The 12,914-nt window shown below is 40.9% G+C and overlaps 1 protein-coding gene across 2 annotated transcripts in view; it reads right to left on the bottom strand.

Moving 5' to 3' along the window:
- The window catches only part of MKRN2 (makorin ring finger protein 2), a 158,808-nt gene that overhangs the window by 136,084 nt on the left and 9,810 nt on the right, over positions 1–12,914 (bottom strand). For both annotated transcript variants that reach the window (XM_086938966.1, XM_086938967.1), the window contains exons 2-3: positions 5,807–5,935; positions 1,224–1,405 (exon numbers count right to left, since the gene is read on the bottom strand). In XM_086938966.1, the coding sequence (XP_086795092.1) occupies positions 1,224–1,405; positions 5,807–5,935 (311 nt within the window). The remainder of the gene's footprint in view (positions 1–1,223; positions 1,406–5,806; positions 5,936–12,914) is intronic.

Here is a 12,914-nt window from a genome sequence, read left to right as displayed (position 1 = left end):
CTGCAGCCCCTTGCAGGCCTAAGGTGTACCTATGCCCTGGGCACCTATGGTACACTATACAGGGGCTCACAAGGGTGACCCAGTAACCAATCTGGTATGTACCTAGAGTACATGGTATCAATTTAGAGAGAGAACAGCTGGGCTGTGGGTCTGATTGGCAGGCCCACAGCCACACTAAAGTCGAAAAAACAGAGAATCACAGCAAAAAGTGGGGGTAACCATAGGAAGCAGACCCTACCCTCCTACAGCCACTCTGCGAATGGCCCCCAGTAGCTTCTGAATGGTGTTCTGAGCCTTGAGACTATCAGCCCATGTTTCCTTCATGATGCCTTGATATATTGCTTTACGACATTGTGGTGACTCAGGCGGACTTATTTGCAGGGGTGAAGTAGTATAGTCCCAACTCAGATCGCACCCCAAGCTAGCCTCCTGCAGTGGCTCCTTTCTCCTAACTGTCAAACATGGATCACTCAATCCCTCCTCAGGTAATGGGATACCATCTGTATCGGCTAACCTACTTAAATCATTAGATATGCTGCCCTGCGATGTTCTTCCTTTCCGGTCCCCAATATCTCCTGACTTAAATGCTCCTCCTCAGACTATTCGAATTGATTAGATAAGGAGAAACAAAAGTTTCCAGATCAGCTTGCTCAGCTTGCACTTCTGTCAAACAATGGTACATTTTGAAGTTGGGGCGGACACTGTTCTTGCACCTGTTCACGTCAGGTCACTCACCGCTGCATCAAGGCTACCCCCAACCGCAACTACTTTCACGGGGCTGCATCGCTTCACCGTATGGTAAATTTACTGGCTCCCGTACGTCCCACAGTACCGCAACAAGGATTGGGAGCGTGCATCGGCTTGGGTACCATCGGGCCGTAGCAAGATGCTGGGCTTCCCCGGATCTAGTCACTCTGACTTCACCAAGGGACGCTCGCCGCACCAACCTCCTTACAATGCTGTATAGTACTGCTAGGATCTTGTGTACTGCAATGCCCCCAAACAGCAGACAGTCCCGCTAATCAGACTGCAGCCACGTCTGCAAGCCGAGGGCAAGCAGTCGAGTGAAAATCAATGCAAGGTCGGGTGGAGAAGAGAGTCTGATTGACTGTCCTAGCACAGCTGCCATCTTGCCTCGATTACTGGTATGGGATATTTTGTAAAATAAATGTAATTTTTGGAATATTATGATAACATGGTGTGCAGAGGCACTTCTAACTCACCTCTGTTACGAAGTACCAACGTTTTCTTTTCACGTCTTCCTGGTTCTTGAGGTTTGCTGGTAATGAAAGATGTCATGGGCTCAGGTGGGGGGAGAGGGATCTGGAAAACCGGTGGTGGTAAAGTGAGGGGTACTGCCGATGCTGTCACACCACATGCACCCATAGGTCTGATGTGATCATACCTTAAAAAAAAAACAGCATGAAAATGTTTTCCCTTTATTCCTCAATTAAACAGAACAACATGTTGAACAATACCAGAACAAAATGGCTTTCCTGCAAAACTGTTTTTTTAAATTTATTTAATGCAAGTGGTAGGGCTTTTCTGATGACGTGCATGTCTCATACAAATCAGGCCCAAGTGTATGATAAACATGACCGCGCTAATTCATTAGTGAGTAAATATGAAAGGCTCAGGCTCGCATTAGTTGTACTACCAAAAATAACATAAATGGAGCAAAGAGGAAACTTCCATTATGACGTTCACAAAGGTACGTGTACAATGCAACACTGCAAGGCTTTTTGGACGGACATGGAGCTATTAAAGAGGGAAGTAGGTTTGGTACAATTGTTTGCCTTTCAGATAGGTCACTGACAGAGGGATTGTTCAGGGATACATATATGAGGCGCTGTACAGAAGCTCCCCTCCCAATATAGAATCATTGGCAAGTAAGGTGTAAAAAACATGAGAATTTGGACGGGGTAGACAAGAGGACTGGAGGCCCTGAGAGGATGCTAGAGGGCGAAAATTTGACTGCAAGCCTGAAGACGCTTCTTAAAGGTATGTGGGGATACAATATGGGTTGGCATACCCTAGTAAAGATAGGCACTAATAATTCTGCCAATACTATTTTCTATTAGCTGATAATAAAGATACAAGTGTTATGTAGAAGGTAGACTAATTGTTATACATATTAGGGATGTGTGGTATACAATGCTCAGGCTTTTTCTAATATTCATCTTCCTAAATACTATGACTGATGAGATTTTGATCATACTGATACACAATATTTGTATTCTGATTCTACATATTAAATAACCAATCATTATAAAGACCAATTACAGTGTGTCTACTGCTTTCAGGCGTCAGGGCGAGAGTACATGCAACCACAAAGATCCCATGCAGATGAGAGCATCTCTGACAGAGTTGTCTAACTATTAATACTCTAGATCTGGAAGAGTCTAACTGAGTGAGAGAGAACTGGCAGTTTTACTTTTCTACGACAGGGAAGCTACAAGCAAGTTCCCCTATGAACTACGGAAATGTTGTGCCCCTCGATTTTGGAGTGAGTTGTGGGGGTGGGGAGAGTGCCACAATAGGTTAAAATGCTTTTCATACTTCAAGCATCAAGAGTTTATATATTCGTTATATGATGGTTCCGTTAGGAACTGCAGACTCCCTATGAGAATAACTTTTTGAGATGTTGAAGCACAACTACATTCTTTAAGAATCCCAAAACAGAAGTTGGTGCACAAGTAAGACCTCTTGTCTCTCAGAGATGATGAGAGACTTGGGGTACTGAGTCAGTTTAATTTCCTCGAGAAGCTGATACTGTATTTATGAGGAAGCAGCAGCAATTACAGATGTCAATCAAAAAGACACATTGGGCTTGGAGGCCATTCTCCGTTTGCCAAAAGGTTGAGAACAGCAGGGATGACGTCAGTTAGAATAAAGTTACCTGTGAAGCTCCAAAGGGTCCTACAATCTCAACTCCCCTCTTTACTTTTTCACACCTACTTATACCCCTATCCAAGGTCATTGAGAGTTGTGATCTTCATTGTCCATTGCATGCAGATAAAACCATGGTCCTGCATGATCTTTACAATGGTACCGGGACAGGTCTTCTATAGTGCACTGTTGGGAAACGGAAAAAGGACTTAGTGGCTGACTACTTAGTACTTCTTGAAGCAGCTGCATCATATGGTCATAGTTCGGGCTTCAGTTTCTAACACAAATGTTTCTTCGAACCGCTGGTCAAAGTTATCATTATGTCAGCACATTACCAAGTCACAGTCTTTTAAAAAAGAGGGTCCCTTGCAATTTACCATTTTCATAATAGACTGGAAAGAAGGAGATGAACAAAAAGGGAGGAGATTGTTTGTCTTACATGGTTTTTAATATCAGTATTTATTAGTATTTCCCTGCCTTTAAACTCTGTGAATTATTGTATTTTATACAAGTTTGTGGTGAGGCTTGGTTTGGGATCCCTTTATCTTGAGTACGTAGGAGCATATCAGAAAGGGTAGGTATTGATAAAGTACCAACAATTTTTACTCTTCTACAACCCATGGCATTGTAGTGTGCCCTGTAAAACATACAGCTCAAAGAGAGAGCATATGAAGAATCAAGGCATGAGAGGAGTACCAATTAATGAAGTCAACCCCTTTAGAAGGGCACTGAAAAGGGACAAAACAGTGCTTAACATATTTTGGTCAGAAATTTGAAGAGATGTGGCAAAGCACACAAGAGACACATGGAAGCAAAGCATGAAAGAAATGTGTGTGCATCTTTCACTTCACTACCTCACAGATTTGACAGAGTTGATGCTAATGTAGATAAGTTGCTAATCTCCAACCACACCGTGGATGGAGGTGAGTGGATATTGAAGAGTAAAACCCACGTCATACTTAAAGTCCAGAAACAGTGACACACCTGTTTTATCCCACGGTTATCCTTTAATTTTGACTAGAGAGTAAATATAGCTCTGGAGTGAAATCAAAATTGTGATACACAGGAGGTCACCATTTGGTTCTTTGGACAGTAGTATATATATATATATTTTGCCTCCTTTTTTTGTTCCATCGCCATAATTGGGAGCATCAGCCACCATTCTGTGTTACTCCCACTAGATGTGAATGGATAAAGTTGAAGTAATGGTACAATTTAGTATACAAACTGAATGCTGTTGCAGGTGCGGGAGATCCACTTTTAAGACTTCTGTCAGATTTCTGGCAATTCCATACCACTTCATAAGTAAAACAAGGAAGTTAGCAATTCTCTATGGACACTCATGAAGTTGTAACAGCTATACCTACCAACTTTTCACTTGCAATTGCCTCAGAATCTTGTGTGACGTCATTACCAGTAGCAGGTTAAACGTTTTTATGGAAGCAGTAAAATGAGTACCCATCCCTTCACCCATCCAAACGGGTAAGTGATAATGAAGCTGCTCCTGAGCGGTACAGACAAGACTCACAATATTTCCCATATTGATAGATTGTGATGGGCCACAAATGTTTTGAGGAATAAAAGTTTAAGAATGAGAGATGAGTTGAATGGTGAGCTCAAAGGGTATAGTCCACGATAGTCCTAATCACTGTATTGACCTTAATACCCTAGAGATAAATAGTTGGTTGTATATGTACAGCACAAAAAGCTAAATATAATTTTTCTGAGTCCATCTGCCAGATGCTCTTCAGTATACACTGTAACTCTGAAGCCAATTTGTTTGCTCTGTTTTTACCTGCATGATTTCATTAGCTTTCTCAGATTTTCCTGCATATATTTTTAGTGTAGATTTCATCATGCGACAGCATTATTTTCCTGAATATATTTTTAGTGTAGGTTTCATCATGTGACTGCATTATGGACTCGGACATTAATCAGTAGGTTTTGGTCTTATTTAGCATGCTAGAACACTCAGTATTGTTAACTTTTTCACTTCCAAAGACAGATGGTTATCTTGCCAATCTGTTGTTACATGGTAACATAATTTGAGAAGGTTTGGAATCACTAGAGTTACTGAAATCAGTTGCAGTCAATGAAAGGTCAGTTACAGGTTATGACTTTACAAATGTCCAAGTAAGCAATTATATGTTCTATATTCTGATTTCCACTAGCTACTGCTAGCTAGAATATACTGTAATATTGAGCTAGAGCTTCCAATTTCTCTAAGTAGGAGGCCAAGCCTGGGTCGGTTTACAGACGCACAACAATTTGTCCAGTTTCATTAACTGATCATTCAGTATCATACATTTATGTTTAATAGAAACCATAGGTGGGACGATTTGCATTAATGTGATTTGAGTAGTTTGTTTGTTTTGCTGTTAATTTAAGGCAGTGACAGAAGCAACAGAGTTCTACATATCATATTCATTTTTTTGAATTTTTATTTGCATTTAGTCAAAAACCTTCACAAGGTGTACAGGATACAATACACTTGTTCATAAACTGGATGGACAGGCGCATTCCAATATGTATTCATTGACAATATTCAGGTAGCAGTTTGTACAATAATACGGTGGGGGCAGCAGGATGTAGCGAGAAAATAGGATGCTTTTTTTTTATAGGGTTTATAGGGTAAAATTCAGTGGGATTATTTTTCTTACACAGTTACCTACATGACAGTAACAAATAGTTGTAAATAACAGAAAACACGTATAATCCTAGGTGTTCTACATCAATTCCTGTAGAGAACTAATACACTCGGACCTACGTGAGTACTGAGTATACTGTAGACTAATATAGGAAACAAACTGGTCAAATTCCTTCCCTCCTAAACCCCCCCAGTCTGTGTCAAGTCTGCAGCATGTTTTGTTGCATAAAATAAATAAATGCAATTGAATTAAAGCGTTGAAACCATTACCTGCAACGAGTCCCATAAGCACATTGACCCTTCTGGTAGAATTTACAGATGGTGGAGGGCTTGCTTGTAGTTAGGTCATGTGAAAACAAACACCTGTTCCCTTCTCTGCACACACCATGCATAAAATATCTGCGGATATAAACAGAGAAACCATGTGTCCTTTTTTAGCAAAGGACTCTAATGATGCAGGATGTAGTCACAAGAACAGCCCAAATAATAACAAGAACAACCGAGAGAAGGCATGACAAGCAGAGAGGCAGGCACACACCTGGCAACTGTTTAAAAAAATGCTGTCATTAAAAAAGCCAAATGCAATCAATGCTGGGGACATTTTGATCTTATAAACAATTTGCAGCAAAAACTGTTTATTGTCACATACATGTTTTGCCTTAAGCGTACCCGGAAACCACTAATTTGTAGAACAGTTTAGTACACCACGTCGTGGGTCTGTGACACACTTTTAAAGAAGTTACAGCCTACACCATTAGTTTCAAATACAACAAATTCAAAGCAGTTATTCCATCTTTCATTGCAAATGCAAACATTGAAATCTACTACTGACGTCAACCTTTAACATTTCGCTTTAGAAAGGAAAAGCATTATGATGAAGAAGGAGAAAGAGAAGAAGATTGTGAAGAAAAGAAAGAGGAGGATAAATAAGAGGCTGAACAGAACAAAATCGGAAGATGAAGTAGAGAATGATAGATGCAATGGTCAGAAGAAATGAAGCTCAAAAACAGAATAAAGGAGGAAGAAAACGACAAGGAAAAGAACATGGGGAGAAGAGGAGGGGGAGAAGAGGATGAGGAAAAAGAAGAGAAAGAAGATGAGGAAGAAGGTGAAGAAAATGAAATGAAAAAGGAAGCGGATATAATAGAGGACAAGTGATAGGAAGAGGAGGGGGTAAGAATGCTAATTGAGAGAGATTAGTTGGAATTGTTTACAGAAATAAGCTGTTGAGGAGAGAGCTTGTCTGTTTTTGTTTTGATCAAAGTCACGATCTGTCAAACACCCAGGACTCGTTCAAACATACACAAGACTGATGACAATTGAAAACCCTACTATTGTTTATTTAAAGTGATAAAAAGCGTAGCTGCTACAACAACAGAAAGGATCAAATAATAAAATACAAACGGAATACAGTAACTAATATTGGTTTTAATTGGACCGGGGAAGCTGGGCCTGACTCCAAATGCCTAAAATCATGGACATGTCAGATCCTAATTTAAGGCTGCTGGCTGCCAGGGGATTTAACAGAGACTTAAAAGCGACAGGGCTCCAGCACGTTCTTGAACCACTACATTTGATGACTATGAATTGACAGCCTTGTTCATTTGTATTTGCTGTAGTGTCATGGCTAGGAGTGAGGAATCCCACTAGCAGATGTACAGCTGGATGCTCTCACAGCCCCTTCCATGATACACTCTGCTGCAATTCACACAACGACGAAGAGATAGCCAGAGACATGAAAGAGGTACACTTTCTCAAGCGGTCTGAAATACAAGCAAGAAAATTACTTGAATTTCCTCTTAAAAGAAGCAATTGCTGAGATATGTGCTGCATCAAAAGAATCACAGAAAATAACTCCTGCATGCACTTTATATAAAATGGATGTAGACCTAGGTAAACAAACATACTAATAATGGCCATGCACATCGCATAGAACACAAACAGATTTCCTGAGCAACTGTACCAGGATTACACCTTGCGAAATTCAGATTACAGTTGGTTCTCAGAAACAGAAGAATGAGTCCACAATGACCTGTTAATAGGATTCAAACATTTGACCTAGAGAGTACACGCAGTGCTCTACAACAGACACATTAGCCATCTTAGGTACATTAATAGTATCGGAAGAGGAAACCTGCTTGATGCACACAGATTAAAGCAGCGGCCATGTTAAATTGACTAAGCTTTCTTATCTAATACACTAGGCCAGAAGACAAGACTGTCACCATGAGCTAAGTCAATATACTGCTGCTGACATGAAAGTGGGGATGATTACCAAAGCTAAAGGCTTCAAAGATATTTCAAGCAGAGAAAAACTGTTGCCTGGATCTCATTTGTAGCCCTTCGTTCTGATTAAATTTAGAATATAAAGTTTGTGTATTCAAATGCAAGAACATCGAACATTCCTCCATTAAATAGGTTAGGTAGAAGCATACCATATTAAACTGATAGTGTTGGGGGTGGCAACACTACATTTTTCACCTGTTCATTTCACAGTGTAATAATTAAAGCAACTGCACTGACAGAGTGAGACTTTTACATCAGATCTTCTATTTGTGATCATGTAGTGAATACCTTAATAAAAGCTAACACATTTTTCCTAATGGCCACAAAGCCTCACATAACCCAAACGTCCTTTAATTGCTGCTGGATTGTATTTCTTTACAACACCCTTCCACAAACAGGACTTAGTGGTGCTCCAATCTTAACTTAAAAACCTCCTATTTGAATTCCAGATATCGCAAACCACGTAGTTAGGTTTGCTGCAAAGAGTATCCCCTTTTATTCTGAAACATGTGCAGGAAGATATCGAATGGCAGTAAAAATAACCTCTCTTGCATCACATCTACTAGCAAGAGCTTGTCATTGACTATCCAACGAGTCACCAAATCAAGAAGTCCATTCTCAAACAACCACTGTTCTGTGAATCATTGGCCACGTATATCTTTACACAAAATAGAACAAGCATTTTCAATGCAATAGGTCTTGCATTTGTTAAAGGTTAGAGCTGTTGGCGTTGAAAATAATACGTTTTTTACTTTTGTTTATTAATTTGCAGTGGAGTTATTATATTTGCATAGCGCTATTGCCAATGGTATAAAAAAGCAATGCCAACAAGTCTAACTTTAACAAATGCGAGACCTATTGCATTGGAAATGCAATCGGTCTTGCATTTGTTGGATTATTGGCATTATAAATGCAAATGTTTTTTACCCAGCCATGTTCCAGGGTGTAGTATAAACCTCCCATGTCCAGGGTGTGAAGGCGCCACCTTCAAAATCATACTCTCACCCAACTTTACCTTTTCCGGCACACTTATCTACCGTCCACCTGGTGCTGCTTCAAATTGGCTAAATAATATTTCAGAACTTCTAGGCCCGTTCATTATGAATACTACCAATTTTACAGTGATCGGTGATCTGAATCTTCACCTGGATAACGAACATTGCTCTAAAGCCACAGAACTTATTGATGACTTCTTATCCCTCAATTTGATTCTCAAAAATTCTGGCCCTACCCATACTGCAGGTCATTTACTAGACCCAATCTTTTCTAATATTCTGAATTTAAACACCTTCCCAGCTTTACCTATTCCCTGGTCCGACCACTTTCCCATCAAATTTTCCTTTCAAACGCCATCAACCAATATCCCTCCTATGGCGCTGCCCGCCATGGTGAGAAAATGGAAAAAGCTAGATATTAACATTCTTAATACCCTGCTAGAAGATACGATACCATGCACCATCTCAGGAGTACAAAATCTATCCATCTCTGTCCAATCATGGCTCTTAACAGCCATTGACTCCTGTCTTCCTCAGACTAAGTTAAAAGGCATTTATCAACGTCCCCCCGCTCCGTGGTTCAATGACTCTTTAAAACATGAAAAAACCAAATGTAAGAACGCTGAGCGTCAATGGAGAAAGTCCTACTCCATTGAAGCTAAAAATGAATACAAAAATCAACTAAATCAATATCAAAAGCTGTGCAGCAGAGCAAAAGCCAACTTTGTCTGCTCAAAAATTACTGCAGCTTTAAATCAAGCTAAAACACTCTTCAAAACAGTCAAAGAGCTAGCTGGCTCTAACACCTCACCTTCCCCACCTGATCTAAATAAAACTCAATGCAATAAACTTGCCGCATTTTTTGTCGACAAAGTTGATAGAATCTATCAAGCCATCCAACCTAATCAGGACAATCATGAGGAAAATCATTATGACGGTAGTGATGTTAATAGATCAGACAGTGAAGAGACCAATACTGCCACCCCCTCTGATACTACCTCTACCCCTTCTTTGAGTGCTTGGCCTACACTCAACGTTGACACTGTCATCGAACTTCTAAGCACGATTAAATCAGGTTCGCCAAAAGACCCTCTACCCTGCTCCATCTTAAAACTACTTAGCAGGAAAGCCTTATCTACCATCACAGACCTTCTAAACAAATCCTTGCAAGAAGAATGTGTCCCACAGGAGTGGAAGCATGCCATGATCCATCCCCTTCTAAAAAAAGCCAATGCTGACCCGAAGGTACCCGCAAACTTCCGACCAATATCTCTCCTGCCTATTTTTGCTAAAATTCTAGAGAAACACGTCCACCCTTGTCTCTCAAATTATATAACGACACATGACTTGTTACCTCCCCATCAATCTGGCTTTCGAGCAGGTTTTAAACAGAAACCACTCTCCTAGGTGTAACTGAAAATATTCGTCAAATGATAGACAAGGGTGAAACAGTGGCACTGGTGCTTTTAGACCTCAGTGCCGCATTTGACACTGTTTCACATGCGGTACTAATAAAAACCCTTCGTCTAATGGGTATCTGTGGCCCTGCTTTAAATTGGATCACATCCCTACTTGAAAATAGAACTTTTCAAATCTTCTCAAACTCCACGTACTCCGATACCTATACCTTTAAACATGGCGTCCCTCAGGGTTCAATTTTAAGCCCACTACTTTTTAATCTATATATGAGCCCTCTTGCACAAATAGCCAAGGACTCTGGGTTGATAATGTTCTCATATGCTGATGATTCTCAGCTTCTCTTTTCCCTCCCACCAACAGACAATAATGATCCTTCTATCTTGAGAACAGGGCTTACAAAAATTGCTGGATGGATGAAAAATAATTTCTTAAAATTAAACGGTGAAAAAACTGAACTCATAATCCTAGGAAAAAATAAAGAACTCTGGGGACCCCAACACTGGCCCCCAGAAATGGGCTCTCCTCCTACTCCAACTAACCAGGCCCGTAACCTTGGCTTTGTGGTTGATGACACTCTTAGTATGCACCAGCAGGCCATCAAAACATCAGCCACCTGCTTTGTCATCTTCAAGTGGCTAAAGAAAATATGCTGGATGCTACCAGTTCACACTAAAAGAACTGTCATCAACGCCCTTATAACATCTAGATTGGACTAAGCCAATGTACTATACTTAGGGGCCAACAAAGCCACAGTCCGCAAACTACAAACTGTGCAGAATGCTGCTGCAAGACTGTTAGGTAAAATTCCTATCCATGCACCCACCACCAAACTCATACGAGAATTACATTGGTTAAACATTGAGAGCAGAATCAAATTCAAATCATTATGCTTCATGCATAAAATCTCAGCAAACAAAGCTCCTAAATATCTGCTAAATCTGGTGCAACGTTACCACCCATCCAGGACGCTGAGATCTGCTACAGCGAACAAATTTGCTGTGCCTAAAATAAGACTATCACGCATGGGAGGCAGATCCTTTGCCTACCTTGGCCCCTCCCTGTGGAACTCCATGCCACAAGTTCTGCGCTCAGAGGTTAACTACACCAGATTCAGAAAAGCCATAAAAACCTGGCTGTTCAACATCTAAGTCAGCTGTCCAAACTCCCTTCACTGAATCACAAGCGCCGGGAAACCCTTTGTTGGGTAGCTGTTTGCGCTATACAAACTAAACAAATAAAAATAGTACCATATGTGGCCAAAAGAGGTCACATGGGACCTCTTTTGGCCACATATAGTACTGTACCCTGCAGAAGTTATGGTAAATCCACTCTACCCATAATGTATTGCACGCAAGACAGTACCACAAGTATATTCAAACAGATATATCCATATATACATATAGTAGCGTTGAAATGTGACAAAACAATTATTATAATAATTCCGGATTAGGTTGTAGTCTGTGTGGAGCTGATGATGGGAAATTTATAGAAAGTCTCATATAAATGTGAGATGTGCTAGTGAGCAAAATAACCACTGCCACCCTTGCTTAGGACCAAGCGTGTGTCCTGCCTAAAGCCCTTTAAGACAATAATGCCTGCCTGAAGTCCTTTAAAAGAAAATAGAGCTCTAAAGCTGTAATTAAAACCTAGTGAATAACAACATATGTAACGGGGGCAGTGCTTAATCTGTAAAAAAAGAAGTGTAGGTGCTGAAAATTTTGCCATGGAGGCCACCGCTCATGTCTTCCTCCGGTGAGCCCCACTTTCAACACTCTCACTGCCTCAGTCTCTATCTTCTAACCTTGATCTGTTGTCTGTCCCCCAAGTCTTTGCTCTAAGAGTCTATCCTCTCACCTCTCTAATTGTTTTCTATCACCTTTGTCACACCCTGTATTTCTGATTATCCCTCTATTCATTTTAGCCCTGCACTTTTTTCTCTTCACTTTTATCCATGCTCTGCTCTCTCCCCCCTGGATCTTGGCTCTTTACTATCACTCTCTAGCAGTGATTAGCTGTGTCTCCATTTTATCATTTGTCTGCTTTTTCCTCTGTCCTCCACATTCTTTCATTCTATCTTCTCTCTTCTTAATGCTCTCTTCTTCACATCATGGCTGCTTTCTCTTTGTATCTGATTGGCTCTCCTCCTTTTCTTCTACTTTGCTCCGTTTTATCTCTCTCCTCTCTTGTCGTTTCTGCTCTTCTTTACGCTTGCTGTCTCTCATCTCTAACACTGCTGCTGCCTGTGACCCCTGTCGTCAGCCTGTACATGTCCCTGCTATTTTGAACTCCGAGTTTTCCTCTTGTCAATCCTAAAGAAGCGGAAGATGACATGTTTTACTTTCTTACCTACACCGAGTGCAAAAACAAAATGTACACCAAATGAAAATGCTTTTTTGCATATACTAATCAGTGCGGTATGACTGGGTTTATTGCGGAACAGAAGGCTGCTTGAGCACAGCAGGTCATGTCACTGCTAGTGCTGCCTGTATTTAGTAGGTCCAGGGATGACGACGGCATCGGCATCCACTGCTCAGCTTGCTGTGATCCTGCCTGCTACAGCACAGGCGTTGTCCCCAGCGGTAATGCTGCCAATGCTGGTATGTATGGCTGTGGTGCCAACTGGACTCACTCAGCAATTACCATTCTGGGGTGCAGCATAGAGATTCTACTGGTGACGC

This window comes from Lissotriton vulgaris, chromosome 9 (assembly GCF_964263255.1).
Source record: "Lissotriton vulgaris chromosome 9, aLisVul1.2, whole genome shotgun sequence".
Lineage (NCBI taxonomy): Eukaryota > Metazoa > Chordata > Amphibia > Caudata > Salamandridae > Lissotriton > Lissotriton vulgaris.
The sequence above is the reverse complement of the archived record's forward strand: the minus strand, read 5'-3'. Positions and strand labels throughout refer to the sequence as shown.